General features: G+C 45.2%; 2 protein-coding genes across 2 annotated transcripts in view; both read left to right on the plus strand.

Annotated features, from left to right (window-relative positions):
* CAPN8 (calpain 8) overlaps positions 1 to 20,007 on the plus strand; it is a 74,053-nt gene that overhangs the window by 4,009 nt on the left and 50,037 nt on the right. The window contains exon 2 of the mRNA XM_007988351.3: positions 7,029 to 7,098. Coding sequence (XP_007986542.3) covers positions 7,029 to 7,098 — 70 coding nt within the window. The remainder of the gene's footprint in view (positions 1 to 7,028; positions 7,099 to 20,007) is intronic.
* Positions 16,986 to 17,455, plus strand: LOC119619584 (small nuclear ribonucleoprotein E-like). Its single transcript, XM_037985524.2, has one exon. It carries the CDS (start codon positions 17,084 to 17,086, stop codon positions 17,360 to 17,362), a length of 279 nt encoding a protein of 92 aa, XP_037841452.1. The 5' UTR covers positions 16,986 to 17,083; the 3' UTR covers positions 17,363 to 17,455.

Here is a 20,007-nt window from a genome sequence, read left to right on the forward strand (position 1 = left end):
TTCCTTTCCTTTCCTTTCCTTTCCTTTCCTTTCCTTTCCTTTCCTTTCCTTTCCTTTCCTTTCCTTTCCTTTCCTTTCCTTTCCTTTCCTTTCCTTTCCTTCCTTTCTGATGGAGTTTCACTCTTATCACCCAGGCCAGAGTGCAATGGCGCAATCTCGGCTCACTGCAACCTCTGCCCCTCAGGTTCCAGTGATTCTCCTGCCTCAGCCTCCTGAGTAGCTGGGATTACAGGCACTCGTCACCATGCCCAGCGAATTTTAAATTTTTAGTAGAGACAGGGTTTTGCCATGTTGGCCAGGCTGGTCTTGAACTCCTGACCTCAGGTGATCTGCCCCCCTTGGCCTCCCAAAGTGCTAGGATTATAGGCATGAGCCACTGCGCCAGCCATTTTCTGTTTTTTGATAGTAGCCATCCTAATGGGTGTGAGGTGATATCTTATTGTGGTTTTGATTTGTGTTTCCCCAAAGATCAGCGATGGTGAGCATCTTTTCATGTGCTTATTGACCATTTATAGACATCTTTGGAGAAACGTCTAACCAAGTCCTTTGCCTTTTTTTTTTTTTTTTTTTTAAAGGCAGAGTCTCACTCTGTTGCCCAGGCTGGACTGCAGTGGCGCAATCTCAGCTCACTGCAACCTCTGCCTGCCGGATTCAAGTGATTCTCATGTCCCAGCCTCCCAAGTAGCTGGGACCACAGACTCCCACCACAACATTTGTCTAATTTTTTTGTATTTTTAGTAGAGATTGGGTTTTGCCATGTTGGCCAGGTTGGTTTCAAACTCCTGGTCTCAACTGATCCACCTGCCTCGGCCTCCCAAAGTGTTGGGATTACAGGTGTGAGCTACTGCGCCCAGCCCCTTTGCTTATTTTTAATTGTGTCATTTGCTTTTTTGTTTCATTGCTGCTTTTGAGGGTGATTTTGTATTTCTTCAGTGTTGGGGGCTTTAAGCCAGCTGACTAAATGTGACTCCTATGATCCTGGTTCCCACACAGACGTTAACTTCTACCGGCCTTTGGGGGAAAGGAGATGAGATGTGCTGAACGTATATGTACACATGTTTTTGTCCTTTCAATAATAAAATAAAGCTTGATACTTAGATGTTTTCTGAAATCATACCATTTGACATCTTGTCACTGCTGGGTGTTTCTGCCTATTCATAAGCAACTGAGCAAAGATTTGCTTGGGCTCTTGTCCCAAGGGTTTCAGGACAAGTTTGCCCAGAGAAAGGGCTCAAGGTCAAGCATGGGTTCTCAGGATGAGCTTTTGGTTATTCACAGTCCTGAGACTATTTAGGGCTGGGCAAGAACAATCCTATCACAAACAGCATGGTTGGCTATGCGAGATCAGGGGGTGTTCTTAGCAGGCAGATTTTTGCCTCCTTATTTTCTGACTTCCCTTCTGTGCTTGGTCAATGCCCAGCCCAGGTCCTGTGGTTTGAGGAATGCCCAGCATGAGCGGGCCCTGGTGCAGCGCAGTCAATGATATTATTCCCTGAAGTGTCCACTTTTTGGCAATTAAGTGGTTTATTGATCTTAAGGAGAAATACAGCAAGACAGCAATGAAGTGATGTCAGCTGCATAGTAAGGACCCAGTTCAAGAGAAATGTCAAGGGGATGAATTGTTGGGAGGTTAGGGTAAGGATGAGGGTGAGAGGCCTCAGCTTGGAGCCACTCTTTCTTCAGCTGCTATGTCTTGGATTAGTGAATCTGGAGTTTTCAGTTTAGCCGTGATTTATTGCGTGCTGGTTGTGTTCAGATGCTGGAGAGGAGGCTTTGTGGAGCTTTGGCTCATCAGGGAGAGACATATGGACAGCTGGCGGGCTGCAGAGTGGTTAAGAGCATGAGCTCTTGCGTCAGGTAGATCAGGTTTCTGGTCCCCTCTGTGCCATTTGCTAGCTGAGGAACCACGGATAAGTTACTAACCACCCCAAGACTCAGTTTCCTCATCCATAAAATAGGGATAATAATATTACCCACTTCACTGTTTTTTGGGAGGCTTGAATGAGGAAATCTAGCTATTATTACAAGACAGAATATCCAGAGGGTGAAATAAGTAGAAATATGAACAAAATGCATGGGAGTTCAGGGGAAGAAGCAGTTAATTTTGACAGTGAAATTGGGGCAGGTTAATTACTGGAGACATTTGAGTTGGGATTGTTGGAAGAGAATCGGGAGAGAGACTGAAGAGAAGGCGCAGGTGTGGGCAGAGGCACTGGGTTGTGGCAGTGCATCGGGAGCAAGTGTATTCAGAGGAAGGTGGGAGTCCGTTGTGATGGGAGGAGAGTCGTAATCACTCACTGTGGGAAACTGACAGACAAAGCTGGAAACATCCGGTGGGGCCAGATCACAGAGGGACGGAAGTTCTGGGTCAAGCAATGTGGCTGTCCTTGAAGGTGATGATGATGAAGATGGCAGCATCTCTGGGGGTTCTAAAAACCAGAGCTCCTAAAGTGCAAACCAAAGCTATCAGACATGGGTAACGCTCTAGGAGAGCAGTGTGGCCAAGTAGTCAGCATCACTGAGACAGTGTGGATTTCTGTCACTTACTGCCTTGGATTCTTAACTGATACCTGTATTTCCTTAGGCCTGGTCGTCAGAGGCTGATCCTAGGTTAGAGTAATTTGTATTTATGGAGTGTTTTAAAATCTTCGCTTGAGTAATAGAAAACAGTATTACTAAAAAGACACGGTTGTTATTAGGAAAGATTAAAAAAGGGTTCCAAGTGTGGGTAGGTGTGAGGCTGCCTCTTTACAGAATTCTGCCTCTTTAAAACCTCTCTGACTGCCAATTACTTTGTATTTCTGATCTGTGCTTCAACAGCAACTTAGGAATGGAGAGAAGACTTGGGGTAAGTTCTTTGGGCATCGTAGTGAGATGGAATCTCCTTGCAAAGCTGGGGATTTTCTTTTTCTTTTTTGAGACAGAATTTCACTCTGTCACCCAGGCTGGAGTGCGGTGGTGCAATCGTGGCTCACTGCAACCTCTGCCTCCTGGTTTCAAACAATTCTTATGCCTCAACCTCTTGAGTAGCTGGGATTACAGGTGCACGCTACCATGCCCAGCTAGTTTTTGCATTTTTATTTGTAGAGACAGGATTTCACCATGTTGACCGGGCTGGTCTCAAACTCCTGATCTCAAGTGATCAGCTCACCTTGACCTCCCAAAGTGCTGGGATTACAGGCATGAGCCACCATGCCCAGCCCAAAGCTGGGGACTTTCTGTGGTCCCTGAAAGATTCATGCAACGTATTAGTCATGACATTTATTGGTGTGTGTGTATGTGTTTTTCTAGGGTGGGGATATTTTTGAATTATACTGAGTACCACATAGTAAAATGGACATTCCATCTACCTACAAACCACTTAGCACCATTCTGTATATTTCACTTTCAGTTGTCTGTAGCCTTTGCCAATCACTCTGTCTTCCAACCCAAACTCAACATTTTAATAGAACTTGGGAAGCTTATTAGATATGAATCTAATGAAATTCTATCTCATGAGCACTGTGACACAAGTAATTGAAGATACAGCTCAGGGAGTTATTTTGGAAGCATCAGCATATTCTGCGGTTAATAGTTGAAGCCATGGGGTTGAATGATGTCACCGAGCAAAAATACTTAGGAGTGGTACTGCTGTATGAAATGGGATAATCTCAGAGGGTTCAGGACCAAGAGTCAGGGGTTCCTTGGTACTTAGGGGCAAGCACAGTGGAGGAATGCATGAAAGAGACTGAGAAGAAATGCTCAGAGAGGCGAGGAGAAAATCAAGCGTGAGTAAGGGTATGGAAGTTAAGGGAGCAGAACTTTCAGAGAGGAATAGCCAATGGTACCAAATCCAAAGAGAGGTTAGTTATTGGTGACATGGGTGAGAGGAGTTTCATGAAGCTATGGATGTAGAAGTCAGATTTCAGGAGACTGATAGATGAATGGAGAATGAAGAACAGGAACCTATTTATCTATTTATTTTCTGAGACAGAGTCTCACTCTGTTGCCCAGGCTAAAGTGCAGTAGTGCAATCTTGGCTCACTGCAACCTCTGCCTCCCAGGTTCAAGCGATTCTCTTGCTTCAGCCTCCTGAGTAGCTGGGACTACAGGCGCCCACCACTATGCCTGGCTGATTTTTGTGTTTTTAGTAGAGACAGGGTTTTGCCCTGTTGGCCAGGCTAGTCTGGAACCCCTGACCTCAGGTGATTCACCTGCTTTGGCCTCTCAAAGTGCTGGGATTACAGGCATGAGCCACCACGCCCAGCCAAGAACCTATTTTAAGAGAGTTTTTAAGAAAAGAGATTCTTCCAAACCTCTATAGAGTATGCTGTCTTTTCTTCCCTCTTGACAATACAGCCTTTTCCTTCTTTTGTTTTTAAGACAACATTAAAATTAAATTTTTTTTTCTCTTTCTTTTTACTTATTACTCTTTCAGATCTCTCTGCCTTTTGTTTGCCAAAAAATGACTGCCTGGAGACTGGGAGCTCTTGAGCACCCAGGGTGAACATTTGCAGCTACAGACTTTTAGAACACCCAGATTGGCTGGTGCCACCTTTCTCTTTAAGTTGCTGCCAGAGATTGCAAAAGACTGAAAGCGAATGAATAAACAAAAAACTAAAGGTCCACTACTAGAGAACTTTTATTTACAAATAAATAAATAGAAACAAAATAAGCAAGCTAAATAATGTGTGGTACTTTTAATGAAGTTACAAAGCTCTCTATGTCCTAAGAAAAGATGCATGTACAAGACATATGTGATAAAAATGTATGTACGTATATAGATGTGCTTTTATATCAGAAGACAGTTTCTGGAGGGACACTTAAGAAACATTACCAGTGCGGACTCTGGGGTGGAAGGGATTGTGTGTTTTACACCATTATTTACTCTTGGGGATTTTCTCATGTTCATGTGCTAATTTTTCAAAGAAAAACAGGTAAATAAATTTTATTGTTGTTGTTGTTTTTGAGACGGAGTTTCACTCTTGTTGCCCAGGCTGGAGTGCAATGGTGTGATCTTGGCTTACTGCAACCTCTGCCTCCTGGATTCTCCTGCTTCAGCCTCCTGAGTAGCTGGGATTATAGGGGTGCACCACCACGCCCGGCTAATTTTTGTATTTTTAGTAGAGGCGGGGTTTCACCATGTTGTCTAGGATGGTCTCGAACTCCTGACCTCAGGTGATCCGCCCGCCTCGGCCTCCCAAAGTGCTGGGGTTACAGGCATAAGCCACTGCACCCGGCATACATTTTTTTAATATTTGAAAAAAAAAAAAAAAGTCAGCCCAGAGGAACTGTTTCTGCCATTTCAGCAGGAGCCGTCACCTTACAGAGGCTATGGGGCTGCCACCTGGAAGGGTCCACCTCCCACAACAGAATCCCAGAATCCCTGTTGCCAGCTCCATCCAGACCCCAAACGTCTGCCCTCAGCCCACCCTCCTGCTTCCCGGTCCTTTTTGATCTGCCCTTTCTTCACCTCTATGAAGTAAGAACGAAATGATTCTCTCTCTCTGTGGCCAGACAGTCTTTGATGTAGTGCAGCCCAGGATGCCTCTGATTAAATGTAGGCTGACTTCCGTTTTGTCCGTTGAGGTCCTGTCCTTTTCCCCTTGTAGTTTGCCTGGTGAACAGGTAGACCCACCTTTTCTTTAGGAACCAGTACATAGACTGCTCCTGCATCCTACCTTTCTAACGGACAGGCGTCATCTCCCACCCACTAAATCTCGCAGCCATCATCCCTGTTGGGCCCTTCTCATTTTTCTCTCTTTGTGTTTTTTCTCCTTTTGTGGATATAGCCTACATTCTATTATTATGCACTAGCCTTTTTTCTCTGACTTTTTCATAATGTCAATCTTGGTTTCCTATATACACCACAAGCACCTTGAGGCCAAGAACTACGTGGTTTATTTCTTTTCTTTCTGCATTTCACCATGTTTCCCTCTTTCCCCTGCCTGCCATGGTTCAAAGGGTACTGGATACAAAATGGGCACTCAAAAAATCCTTGCTGGGTAAACAAAGAAAGGATGACTAAAGCATGTGTCATTGTGCCCCAACAGAGCACCAGGGCCATGAGACTGCTTGTAGGCAGATGCCAGTTGAGATAGGTGAGTGGAGGAAGTGCAGGTCAGGTGTGAATGTATCAGAGATGAGTTCTCTTCTCAGGATACATGGTACTTCTGACACCTCAGTGTGTCCATCAGCACATGGGGTCATTATCATTTAGTCAAGACTTTAACGAGTGCCCACAGGGTGCACAGCAATGTGCTAAATATTCTTCTAATCTTCTCTTTATGTAAATAGGGGTGTTTTCTGAATAGGTGATATCATTTTTCATCACATATTATCTCAGCCTTTGCCTTTCTCCTACCTCCGTGTTCCTCACCACCTTTTCACACCCACACACCCACACCACACATATAGTATTAAAACACTAGTCCTATCTGGGTACTGTGGCTCATGCCTGTAATCCCAGCACTTTGGGAAGCCAAGGCAGATGGATCACTTGAAGTCAGGAGTTCGAGACCAGCCTGCCTATAATGGTGAAATCCCGTCTCCACTAAAAATACAAAAAAACAAAAAACAAACAAACAAACAAACAAAAAAACATTAGCCAGGTGTGGTGGCACGTGCCTGTAATCCCAGCGATGTGGTAGGCTGAGGCAGGAGAATCACTTGAATCCGGGAGGCGGAGGTTGCAGTGAGCCGAGATCATGCCACTGCACTCCAGCCTGTGCAACAACGCGAGATGCTGTCTCAAAAAAAAAAAAAAATAAATAAATAAATAAAAAATAAACAAAAAATGAAAACACTAGTTCTGGCAGGGGCTCTGGACTCCAGCTCCTGCTCTGTTCATCCCCGGCTGTGTGACTGTGGGCAGGGCTCGTCTCCTCTCTGGGCTTCAGAGTCCTCAGCAATAAAACAATGTGTTGGACAGTAGACGATCTCCTGGGTTTCTTCCCGCTCTGCACTCTGGGACTCTGATGTTCCTTTCCCCAGGCTGCCACCGTCACTGAGCACCTTGTGACTTGTGTTTTGTTCCTAATTGCTTTCAGGAGTTGTGTCCCAGCCCTCAGTTTGTCACTGGTGGAGCCACACGCACAGACGTTTGTCAGGGCAGTCTAGGTGAGTAATTGGGGAGAGTCTTATTTGTTTTGGGAGAGGGTGGGTCTGTATGTGTCATGAGTAAACATCAGATGAAGCTGTGAGACTTCACTGAGTGAATTAGCTACCTGATGCATCTGTCTGGGTTTGTGCTTTTTGAGACTACATCCTTCACTGTGGGTCCAAATGCTGGAACTACCTCTTGGCTCCCCCTAATGAGAGATTTTGCCAGCTCACTTAACCACTTTAATGCTAGAGCAAGGAGCCAGGATTACAGGCGTAGAGTACCTATCTGTGCTATACCGTGTTTTTGTTGTAGTTTCCTTTAAGTAGACATAATTTGTCCTATGGAATGACGGGCGGTCATAATAAGTGCTTTTATAATTAGTAGGAAAACAAGAATCTTATTTTTCTAGCCAGGCATTCTTTCATAGGCCTGGGATCCTGTAATCAAAAACCTTCATTTCTGACCTTATCATATTCGTTTTAAATTGGGGGCAGTTGAGTTTAAGACATAATTTCATTTAGTTTTGTAAGGTCTAGTCTCCATTGTCAGAAACCGAGGCTCTCCTTGGTAGCAGACGAGCTTTATTGATCTCATTAGCTCTCCTGATACCAAGGCCTCACAGATGGGAGTTTCTGTGTTGAATTGGACAATCCTTACACTTTATGGACAACATGGCTCTGAATTGAATTTGAGGGGCTTCCAAACCACCCTCCAGTGACAGTTACAAAATACAGAACTGGAAATGAAGGCGGAAAAGAAACAAACGCTGCTCACTGAAAATCGGCAACACACACAGAAACCTCAGCATCACATGGATCCCATAACCGCCCCCCCTTTATTTTTTTCAGGAGGTTTTCTCTTTTTCTTATTCTTATTGTAACCAGAAAAGCCCTTTCTCTTCAACCTGCTGGAAATGTTCATGATTTTGAAAATCACAAGGCGTTTTATTTTAAATGCTTCCAATGTTCTCTCCTTTAATGAATATAGCAAATATACCTTAGAAAGAGCTCACAGAGCGTGACATCAAGCAGCGGGAATGATTCGGGGTGCCACATGCGAGCGCGTGCCCGGTTCCCTGAAAACCACAGCCTCAATTTCCCGAGCTTTTGTGTGAGGGCTCACAGAGGGGTAGCGTTCTGACCTTTTCTTGTTCTGGGTAAGTGTGGTGCCTTTTTACTTCCAGCTCCACGTTTAACCTAATTATGCCTGTGTCTCAGGGACACACAACCTCGAGTGCGCCCCAAACAGCTCCTTGTTGGAGATGTGTTAACTGTGGGAAAGGTATTTAATAAGTACCTTTTCCTTGATGGGCTTGGATGGATTTTTCTTTGAATAGTTTTAAGCAAGGAGAAGTGAGGGTTTCCAAAAAGCGGCCTGAGCGTTACCATGGTGAGTGCGTGCTGCCAATGGAGACGGAGGCTGGAAGCACAGGAAACGAACCCAACCAGCTCTCCGAATCCAGCTCACATCAGAACAAATGGGGCAGCCTCTGTGGTGGCTGCCCCGGGGAGCCCAGCCACTGCGGTGGTTTTTAATGAACAGAGTGGAAAGGGGCTAGGGAGTCCAACCTCCTGAAAGGAGCCAGGTGCAGACTGAGCCTCTGCCAGTAGAAAAGAAGATTCACAGCGCCAAGGCTATAACCCAGAGCATCAGGGTGGGGAGCTAGGGGCTGAGTTGCAACAGCCTCTGTGGCCTGAGGGATCTGAGTCAGGGCTGGTCCTGAACAGTGGGTAAATTGTGAGAGATTAAGAGGAGAGATTTCCCACTCGACATACTGTGTGTATTCCCAAAGAACAAGGGAGCAGCACACAGCACTTGTTGAATTGGGGCCTGATACGCATTAACGTTTGTTAAATGTTCTGTTGGCTTTTCAGAGTACAACACAGCACAGTGTAATCTGCTCTAAGGGTTTCTTAAAAAAATGTGTATATATATAAATAAATAATAAATAAATATAAATATAAATAAATATATACATTCATATATATTTATATATTTTTATATCTATATGTATTTTTTTTTTGAGACAAGGCCTGGCTCTGTCTCCCAGGCTGGAGTGCAGTGGCCCGATCTCGGCTCACTGCAATCTCCTTCTCCTGGGCTCAAGTGATCCTCCCACCTCAGCCTCCTGAGCAGCTGGGACAACAGGCGTGCACCAACACACCCAGCTAATTTTTTTGTATTTTTTGTAGAGACAGGGTTTTGCCGTGTTGTCCAGGCTGGGTTTTTTTTAAAACAGTTTATTTGTATGATGAAAATGATGTCTTTTTCATAGAGTTATGTGTTATTATTTCATCATTATTTTGAATACACACAATATAAAAATTAAAGCAACTGAAAAGCACCCAGTGAAGTCTGTTTCCCAACTGTCTCCACTGACTCCATTGCTCACTGCCTTGCAGCCACTCAAAAAATCTCCTCCGTGTTTCTTTATGCAAATTCAAGCAAATCTAAGTACATATTCTAAATATCCCTTTCTTGTATTGAAGGCAGCACACTATCAACACTGTTTGGCACCTTGCCATTATTTGGTGTTATTTCACTTAATAAAGTATTTGGGAGATCTTTCCACACCAGTCTATAAAGAACTTGGTTCTCTGTGAACCATTCCAAGTGTTGCACTCCGTCGTGAGTGTGCACTGTGGTGGATTTATCCTGTCTCCAAAGCATGGACATTTGAGTTATTTTCTTTCTTGCATTCTTATAGAACACGTGGCAGTGGATCTCCTTGTTCGCACTTCATATTGGCTGTGTGAGTCTATTTGCCAGCAGGTCCAAAGTCTGGCTGCTTCTGTCAGGGTGGGCTATGTGTTGTCCCTTCCTCCCTGCTGTCCTTGCTAAGCCAGATTTTCATCCTAAATGTGTGAGTCTCTTGGTTACCATCAGATCTTATGCTTACATGGAGCCCAGGAGCTGGCTTTCCTTGAAGACATATTTTAGGAAAATAAAGATTGAGGAAGCTGAATGCCAAGGATCCAATTGTTTCAAGTAATTTTTTCCTGTAGAATATGACTTTTCTTTGCGCAGCTCAGTCCCTGAAGGAGGACAGTATGATTTTACCTCCACTTAAGTAATTAAATGACTAATCCTTTGTTGAAACAGCCCTCAAATGAAAGCCCTCCCACAACACTCAGGCCTCCTGGCACACTGAGAAGGAGAGTTCTTCTTCAAAGTTGCTGTTCCTGGCAATCCCAGCCTTTCCTTGCTCCATCTTCTCAGTGGAGCCTGTTCTCACCATGTCTAGCAAGGGCCACCCACACTCAGTGTCTTACTGGAGTGCAAGGCAGACTCAGGGCTGCCCCATGTGGTGATGGAGTAAGCTGTAAGTGTGTGGTCCCCTGTGGGTCATGTCTGTGGGTGCTTTTTCCAGTGGATGCTCAAGGGTGCACATCACTCAGGAAACTGCAGGGACCCAGCCAGTCCCTCCACTGCTTATTCCATCACAGTCTCTCTCCCTTGCATTTTGGCCTATGCACATTTCAGAGCATCTCCAGACCTCTGTGGCCACTGAAATAGACTTTGTCCTATGAATATAGTACCCATTTCTGGCTTTGTGCAACGCCTTATAAGTCATACCCATATATCAACTAGAACTCCTTTGGTCACTGGCTTTCAAAGTCCAACCCAACTATTAATAGCTTAAGGAAAAGGAGAATTTACCGGCTTATCCAACTAGATCATGGAAGGGGAACGGCATTGTTGGCCTCGAAGCCTGGTTCCAGGGATCTAAATGTTCCTGGCACACTCTCTGCCCATCTCTCTTCTCTGTTGGTGTCTACAGGTTGGCTTCATTCTCTTCCATGGCAGACAGGACCTATCTGGCAGGAAACAGGACCACTAATGATTCCAGACTTTCTCTCAGTATAATCGTAAACCTGCTTTGGTTTTACTGATCTCAGAAAAGGACTGTGATGTTATGGTTTGGGTCTTCTGCCACTCCTTGAGCCAGTTACTGCAGCCAGGGCAGTGAGGTGCCATACGGTTAGCCCAGCCTGGATCAGAGGCCCATTCTTTTTGTTGGGAGCCTCTTGTGACTGGGAACCTTCTCTAAAACCACAGGGAGAACTATCCAAAAGAAGGGGCATGGCCATGGCTCTGGGCAGACAGAATAAGGCAGGTACACCCCAACATGTAAATGGAGGGGGATCCCAGGTCTGGTCCAGCCTGCACTCTCCCTCTCCAAGGCCACCTCTTCCCTCTGAGCCCCATGGCCCTGGCATCTTTCCCCCTCTCCTAAATCCATCATTCTGCAATGCTCCTGGAAATGTCTTTGCCAAGGGCCCCTCCTCTCTCTCTCTTGATCTACCACTAGCAGCATCTAATTCAGTTTGCACAGGTAGTCTTCTTGTTGCACCTCTGCCCTCCCCATCTCAGATTTCACAGCTGTAAAGTGCGGATATAATCAAAGCCAGTTGGTCAGGTGGCTGTGATAGGTAGAGAGTTGACACTTGGTTCCTTGTCCTCTAGGAAATGGGGGCTCCCATGGGTGGAGGGGTATGTTAATAACCCTGGGAGCCCTGACTGTGCGCTCCATGAGACTGTCTTACACATCGATATATCCATGGTGCCTGGTGCCTAGCAGGGCTCCATAAATGTCTGTTGCACTTTTGATCTGTTGGTGTAAACCCTCTGCCTGTCATCGTTATTAAATCATTTGAAAACACAGATAGCCTACATCCAAGGGTTTTTGTATTTTTCATTTTCCTTTGCCAGTATCACTCTTGGCAATCAGGCTGGATCAGGCATTTAGAATAAAAATTCCATCCTGAGGTTGCCTATGTGTCTCTATTTGCAAAAGATTTCAGAGTTTCATGCAAACCAGCTTGTCTGCATGTCTGTCCCCAGCTTGCTGACACTGCTGGGTGGGTACATTAAGAGGGTTGGAAGTTCTGGCTGATCCTTGACAGTGGAAGGATGTCCTGGGAACAGGTCATGAAGGAGACTGTCCCCAGCCTGTGATAGTGGCTGTGGATAAAGGAACACAGTGCTCATTGCATCCTGGGGACCCCAGCAGGACTCTCAGAGTAAGCCTGTCTCTCACAGGCTCAGCAGTAACTGCTAACTGTACCTGCCATGCAAGCTCCATCCAGTTCTTACCTGAGTGCATCCACAGGTAGGGAAACACTAAGGCATGGTATCATTTGTGCCTATGGTTGTGAAAATGCAACAGGACTTGAATCGTCTTTATGTGTAACTAGGCCCAGAGGCCACATGAGCAATGCTACATATAAAAGTAGAAGAACTTGGTCTCTAAAAACTGAAATTTGATGCTTGCTGCTTTCAGGAATGGGGAGCAAGAGACTTTCTTCTTTCCTAAATAAGGACCAGAGACTTCCAGAATGTAGAAAGAAATTAGAGTGCTTTTTGAGTAACACATTGCTAATAGGTTTATCCAAACTTTGAATCTAGTGGGTGGTTTATTTTCCACTGGGATTCATGAGTGAGATGAGCTTTGCCTTAAGGGTTTGGTAAGTGCCGGGGTTTCTTTCTCTGTCTCCTGCCTTACCCGTCTATTTTTCACTCTGTCTTATACTGCGTGTGTTTGTGCTTGTGTGTGTTTTTCTCTTCTAACTCCCTTTTCTCTATTGACCTGATTTTTCTCTTCACCTCTATGAAATGGATGTCTTTTTCATTTTTGTTGCATTTATTGAGTAGAGTTTTATATTCTGTATTTCTGTTTTGTAAAAAGAATGACTGGACCTTTTCATATGTCTCTAAAGGCAAACAAGGAACCAACAGCAACAACCGAAATCCAGTTGCCTTCTCTTCTGCATCCTGCACATTGATTTTCCTCTGTGAGTCCACGCTTCCCCACGGAGCCAGGCCTGGACTCCTGGAACAGGGGCCTGGCATGCACATCACTAGTCAGTAATTGGGAGTAGTGTCAGCATCTTTAAGATCACTTTCCTGGACACCTTTTGATCTGTAGCATCCTTCGAGGACTGTGGCAAAGTAAATCAATTCACTAGGACTGAGCAGATACTTTTAATGAGCAATCAGGGAAGCCTCAGGGAACGTAAAGGGCCAAATCTACTCATTGATTCTGGAGAGCACAGGGTCAGGCCTCCGGCAGGTGGGAAAAACTGCAGATGACAGCTCCATGCGATCCAGGGGGCTTAACTGATTCAGAGGAAGTTCACTTTGCTACCCGCGGTGGTTCCCTTTCTCCGCGGCACATCTTTTCCCTCAATCTTGGGTCCTGGTGCTCATCCCCCTCTGGTTTTGTTACACTAACACCACTCTCCTTTCTACTCTGAACAAAGGGTTCAGGACAACTCCTTCCACTTTAATGAGAGTTTGAGGTCGTGGATTACAGGAGGATTTGCATATTGCACGTTATTTCAGGAGCACGAAAGAATTCTGCTTTGCGTGGAGAGTTCCACAAACCTTCACTAACTTAGCTCCTTGCAGTATTACTGCAGGAGATGAAGTACAGTCATGGACATCAGGGGTAATTTTCATATCACATGACAGTTGCTGCAAATATCCAAAACCTCACGTCTGCTCACTGCCATTTCATAATTATGTTGTCTATCAGGCCCATCTCCAAATCTTTTGTTCAAGACATTAATAGAAAAGCATAGCATTATTATACTTTTTAATAAACATATTTTGATAACTTTCAGTATAATTGTTTTTATGGCCCTATTTTTAGTCTGAAGCATTTGCCAAAGAGGTCCTTCCTGTAAACCAAAAAGTGACCGCAGCAAGTCTCAATCAATTTGAGGTTTTATTTTGCTAAGGTTGAGGACACATCAGGGAAAAAGAAACACAAGTCACAGTAGGATCTGTGACCTGTTCTTTTTCCGAAGAGGGTTTTGGGAACTTCAACATTTAAAGAGGAAAGAGCAAGCAGGAGGGAAGAAAAAAAAGGAGAGGGTAGGCAATGAGGCAAGTGGTTACATTCTTGTGAGGCTCTGATTAGTGCTCAGTGAATCTACATTTTACATGTGAAAAGAAGTGGGCAGAGGAAAAGTCATTTATGCATTTTTCTTGTGTTCAGTAAATCTGCATTTTACGTAGGATAAAGCAAGCTTGTGAAATTACAACTATCTGTTTGGGAAGAAAAGAAAGGTAGTTCTTGGGCAACTCAATTCCCAAGTTCAAATTTTCCTTTACCATAATGAGTTTGGGGTCCCAAGATTCCACTTTTCTTTCACGATGCACAGGAAAGGTTAAGAATCTTGCCTTACAGGCATGCTGGGCTCCTTCTGCTAGGGGAGACTTCTTTTTGCCAGAAGAGAATTTTGTCAGCTTTCTCCAGTTTCACCTACTCAGAGGTGACCTGACTATTCCTCACTTTGTAAGAAAAGTGCAAAATTGCCAGTGAGCCTGAGTCTCCAGGAAGACACCTTCTGAACCTTATGAGAGGTGGCAGGTGGTCCCAGGCTAGGAGATGCTCTCTGAGCTCCAGCTCAGCTGGGCCGCCTGAGGTTTGGGTCTGAAAATCAAGTCCTAGAGTGTTGCTGATTCCTACTGAGAGGGTTGCTTGTTAAAATGAATCTGTTCTGCATTCTAGGGGATAATTATTTTAACACCTTTCACAGACCCCAGTGGTAGGACTTGACTTCACACCTACCAGCTCTGCTCTCTGCCTGTGCCTTCAGTTTTGCAGACATCATCCCAGGGCCAAAGGACAATTTCTCTGTCACAGACTGGCCGTGAGTCTTGGGTTTCTTCAGCTCTCTCTGACTTATTAGGGGTACCCTGCTGCCCTGCCTCAGCCATTAGTTCCAGCACTTGTGGATGGTTCTTAAAGGGGACAACTAAAAGAGATCTGAAGACAATGCAGTTGATTAAGCATCGTAATGCAATGTTCCAGTCCCCAAGGCTCAAGGGAGCCTATGCGTGCTCTCTTGGGGATGTGGTTGAAGAGAAAAAGGTGGAGGCAGGCTGGTGCAGAAGTAGGAAGCGTGAGGTTACAGGCTGTGTTAAGGCCTCTGTCACATTCAAGGCAGCTCTGGGCATTTACTGGAAGCCCTGGCAGCAGCATCTGGCACTGGCTGGGAGACGTACACCCTCAGTTCTTCAGTAGGCTGGCTCCCGCCATCCAAGGAATAGAGCAGGATGCTCCCAGAAAAGGCTGATCCTTCTGGAAGCAAATCCATACCACCTGCTCACGGGAGAAAGGACAGGTGATGCCCTTCTAAGAGGCCATGAACCTGAGGAATGGAAACAAGTCCCATCTAACAAGTCCTTTGCAGACACTGTTCTCTCTCTAGTGCTTTCTCTTGGCCCTGTGGTTGCTGTGTCACCTCCCTCTTGTTGTCTCAGCTGTTCTTGCTGCTTCGGGCTGGGCAATCCCTCGCCAGCTGGCAGAAGTGGATTGGGTCTTCCCTGTATAGAGTGCAGTCTATTTTCCCCACAGTACTCCCATAGTCACCTTGTAAATTTACAGGTGGCATTTCTTGCTGGCTTAGGGAATGGGCTGAAGCCACTCCATACTTTGCCCCAAACCTGCTCCTTGAAAGTGGAGCACTTTGGTTTACCCTCTCCCTTCTGCTCTGGGAGGCCTCTTCGTGCCTCCCTCAGGGGTCCCATAGGGTAGCTAAGCAGCCCTGGGATGTGTTCTCTGGCTTCATGACCCAGTGCCTGGTTACTTTGGTCTGCATTCTTGTTCAACCTTGGTCCCTGATGCTCTGCCACCTGGGACCCCAGCCTTCTGCTCTATAGTGGGAGAGAGACCTGGGGATCCCTCCCCAGTTGCATCTGGAGCCCCTTCTGTACATGTGTTCAGGACTCAAAAACTGTGTTTCTCCATCATTTAACAGGACAATGCCTGGAGTGGTCCCCCCATCCCCTTCAGACTTGGCTTAGGCTCATATTTCCTCAAATTCCATTTGCTCTGACTTGTTTTGCATGTCAGCTTGGGAGCAGTGTCTCCTTTCTCTGCTGGATCCTGGGTATCCAGAGTTGGAGGGTGTGATGGTTAATACTGAGTGTCAACTTGATTGGATTGAAGGATACAAAGTATTGTTCCTGGGTGTGTCTGTGAGGGTGTTGCCAAAGGAGATTAACATTTGAGTCAGTGGACTGGGAGATGCAGACCCACCCTCATTCTGGGTGGGCACCATCTGATCAGCTGCCAGCGTGGCCAGGATAAAAGCAGGCCAAGGAATATGGAAGGACAGCGCTTGCCAAGTCTTCCCAACTTCATCTTTCTGCTGTGCTGGATGCTTCCTGCCCTTGAACATCGGACTCCAAATTCTTCAGCTTTTGAACTCTTGGACTTACACCAGTGGTTTGCCAGGGGCTCTTGGGCCTTTGACTACAGACTGAAGGCTGCACTGTTGGCTTCCCTGCTTTTGGGATTTGGGGACTTGGACGGGCTTCCTGGCTCCGCAGCTTGCAGACAGCTTATTGTGGAAATTCATCTTGTGACCGTGTGAATCAATACTCCTTAATAAACTCCCTTTCACTATATCCTATTAGTCCTGTCCCTGTAGAGAACCTTGACTAATATAGACAGATCTAGGGAAGGATTAACTCTGGGGGCCACAACTCCGATGCCTACAGAGGCCACATAAATGAGTAAAATAGGCCAGGAGGAGGTAACAAGAGAGGGCAGTGGGGACTGTGGCAAACCCGAGAGCATGTGCTGTGTGAGGAGGAAGCCATGAGCGAGGAGGAGGAACCACGAGCGAGGAAGTCACCTCGCTCTAGCTGGATGTCACCACACAGGAGCTGGGAGACCTTCCCAGACTGCCCTGCGTTTCCTAGTGCTCCCCTAGAAACTCTCACTCCCCTCACCCTGCTCTGGTTTCTTTACAGGATTTACCACTACCTGTCACATGCGTTTATGTATTGTTTGCCATTCTCACTAGTATGTATACTCCATAACATCAAGGATTTTATTTTTCCCCACTGTTGTATCCTTAGGGCCTGGAATAGTTGGCACAGAGGGAATGCTCAGTAAACATTTGTAGAATAAGTAGAGAGAGAAATTTTGGCCAGATTTTGCAGTTTTTCTAAGAAATCAGAAATCTAGGAAATTCCATCATGGTGTACTGTGGTCAGGGCCAGAAAGTGCAGAAGGTTATGACAGAGCCCATCAATCTCATCTTCAGATTCTTACAAAATAGATCCCAGATTCAGGTATGGCTCTATGAGCAAGTGAATATCTGGATAGAAGGCTGTATCATTGGTTTTGATGAGTATATGCACTTTGTATTAGTTGATGCAGAAGAGATTTATTCTAAAACAGAGTTAAGAAAACAACTGGGTTGGATCATGCTAAAAGGAGATAATATTTCTCAGCTACACAGTGTCTCCAACTAGAAATGATCAATGAAGTGAGAAATTGTTGAGAAGGATATAGTTTGTTTTTAGGTGTCCTTTGTCCAATATGAACATTTATTCATATTGTTTTGATTACCCTTTTGTTATTACAAGATGACAATAAGTACTGTGGGATTATTTGTATTAATTTTTTTTTTTTTTTAAAAAAGGAAATCAGAAGTCTAGATTTTCTAGAAATCTAGAAATCACTACGCTGGCCAGGACTGTATGTGCTGGACAGACTAGATCTGCAAGCAGGTTAGGACAGGTTTATCGCCTTCAGTCTACATCAAGCCCCTATTGGGCCTGAATTATGGTGCGGACCCTGGGGACTTTCTACATTCCAGTCAGCTTTCACCTGTGATCTGCATTGAGCTACTGCGAGCTGTCCTCACTTTGGTGTTTGGAGAAACTCTGTGCTTCTGTAGATTGTGTTCCAGGCTTCTGTGCAGTCAGAAGGCTTTCTCTGCAGTTGCCCTGCCCACCAGCCTGGCCAGGGTCCCCTCTACTACTCCCTTTAAGAGTTTTGCTTCCTTTCTATTTCCTTTCACATATTTTTACTCTTCAGCATTGTACTCAGGATATTTTCCCCAGCCTCAAAATATCTTGTTTTCTGCTCACATCACCCCACTGGGTTCCTTGGCATTTTAACATTTGAGGGCAGTTCATCTCATCTCAGTATATTTGAGCCTGGAAGACCACTCTCATCTTGCTAGGAGATGCCATTATCTCTGTTTAATATTTGATGCAATTTGAAGATCTCTGTGCATTTGGAAACCTCAGGATACCTAGCCCGGAGTTGGAACTGCCGTGCCACTTAGGATCATTTTTGGAGGGGACGTTTGACAGTGTGTCAGGACTGTCCCCAGCAATAACGACAACGTGCCATTTTTGTATCTCATCATGTGTATTTCAGCCATGGCTGGAGCTAACAATTCCATCTCAGTGCTCATCTTTTCATTTCTTTCCCTGTTACACCTGACTTCTAGCATTTTTGTCTTATTTTTGAAACCAAAGAGCATTATAATTAAACTCAGTAAGCAAGCTGCTTTCCCTTGAAACAGGCTCTGAGATGTATTTACATAAGCCTCAAATATATTTACTCAGTGGGTTTTTTCCCCCTCTGGTGAATCAATTCCATTTTTTAATTTACTAAGAAAAATTTTTCCCTCTAAGCAGCATTAAAGGTTTGATTTAAAGCTGGAGGTGAGGCAGAAAGTCCTGAAGCTGTTTCATGCCATTCAGTCTTATTCCTTCCACAATCACAGAAACAAGATGGATGAGAATTGGCTTGGTGGGCTTCATAAGCAACTAGGAGGAGCTCTGAAATAATCTGAACAAGCTTCTTCAGCTGTGAAGAGTTTGCTTGCTTTTTTTTTTTGCCTTTCCCTCTCCACTGAAAACTTAGAAGGTAAGGCAAAAATGGCTTCTGATTCAAAGATGACCTGCCAGCCTTTCCTGTTCTTTCCTCTGTTTTGAAGTACATTAACTCTCTGGGGTGCTCTGTAGCTCCTGGAAGCCAAAGACCCCCCTGGCCCAGAATTGTCCTCGGCCAAATGCAGTGATGTGTGATAGCTGCCCTCCCTGTGGAGCTGGCCCCCACGCTGCTATCAGGTCTGACATCAGGTCTGAGAGGTCCCTTCTGGGTCGTCATGGGAACCAGGAGTGGAGGTGCCGGGAAACCTTTGGGGGGCAGCAGAAGTGGATTATTTAGTGTGCCTTATTATATGTAGCATGACTCCAAAGAGTTATTTTGAGGCTACAAAAAATATAGTTGCCATAAATGAGTCATGTTACCACTGTTCAGAAAAACACCAGTACTTTGGGGGCCAATCTTTGAAACTCTTTGTTTCAGAAAAATACCAGACTTGGGGCTAATCTTTGAAACTCTTAGTGACTTTCTTCCCTGGGTGACCCCAATACCCCACCATCTGCTGAAAACACAGCACTTGGGCCCTTTTGAGTTTTCTGGGTATCTGTTATGCCCAGGATTGGTGTTCTCTATAATCTTGCTTCTAGAACACTGGTAACTTGCTATCATCCACTCTAAAAGGAGGATGATGTTCTAGTAAGGTGTGCCAGGTTCTTAATTTACAAGTACAGTAGGAGGTGGGCTCACGGTGTTGAATGGTGGTGGATTGAAGTACTGTTGGTTGGTTGTGGATGCTTACAGGAGTGAGGAAACATGTGGTTTATCTGACATACTCATTTGTCAGAATCAGGAAGAACTTTCACAGCCCACTTACTCATTTAAATATTTGTCAAGTGTCTTCTTCATGCCAGGAAACAGCAGAGAACAAATAGGCACTCTTTCCTCTTCTAGGAAAGAGGGTGGGGAAGAGGGTTCCAGGCTGCAGGAAGGAGATGAATAAAGGTCCTTTGGCTAGGAAGTGCATAGCACTGGGGCAGGGGACTTGCAAAGTAGTGGTAGGACCGGGGCAAACATGGAGCAGTCAGTGCAAAGGCTGAGAGTGGAGAGGGGGCCAGTGGCCAGATCACGCAGGGCTCCAGCACTGTGTGAAGAATTCTGGACTTTATTCCTAAGGGCAATGGGGAATATGGAAGATTTTAGAGCAGGGCTGTTTATAGCCAGATTTGCTGCAGTGTGGAGAGTGCAGACACCAGAAAGAGACAATTGCAAGACA

This window comes from Chlorocebus sabaeus, chromosome 25 (assembly GCF_047675955.1).
Source record: "Chlorocebus sabaeus isolate Y175 chromosome 25, mChlSab1.0.hap1, whole genome shotgun sequence".
Taxonomy (NCBI): Eukaryota; Metazoa; Chordata; class Mammalia; order Primates; family Cercopithecidae; genus Chlorocebus; species Chlorocebus sabaeus.

Coding starts and splice junctions, on each gene's coding strand:
- LOC119619584 (XM_037985524.2), top strand. CDS start 17,084: ATGGTGTACTGTGGTCAGGGCCAGAAAGTGCAGAAGGTTATGACAGAG.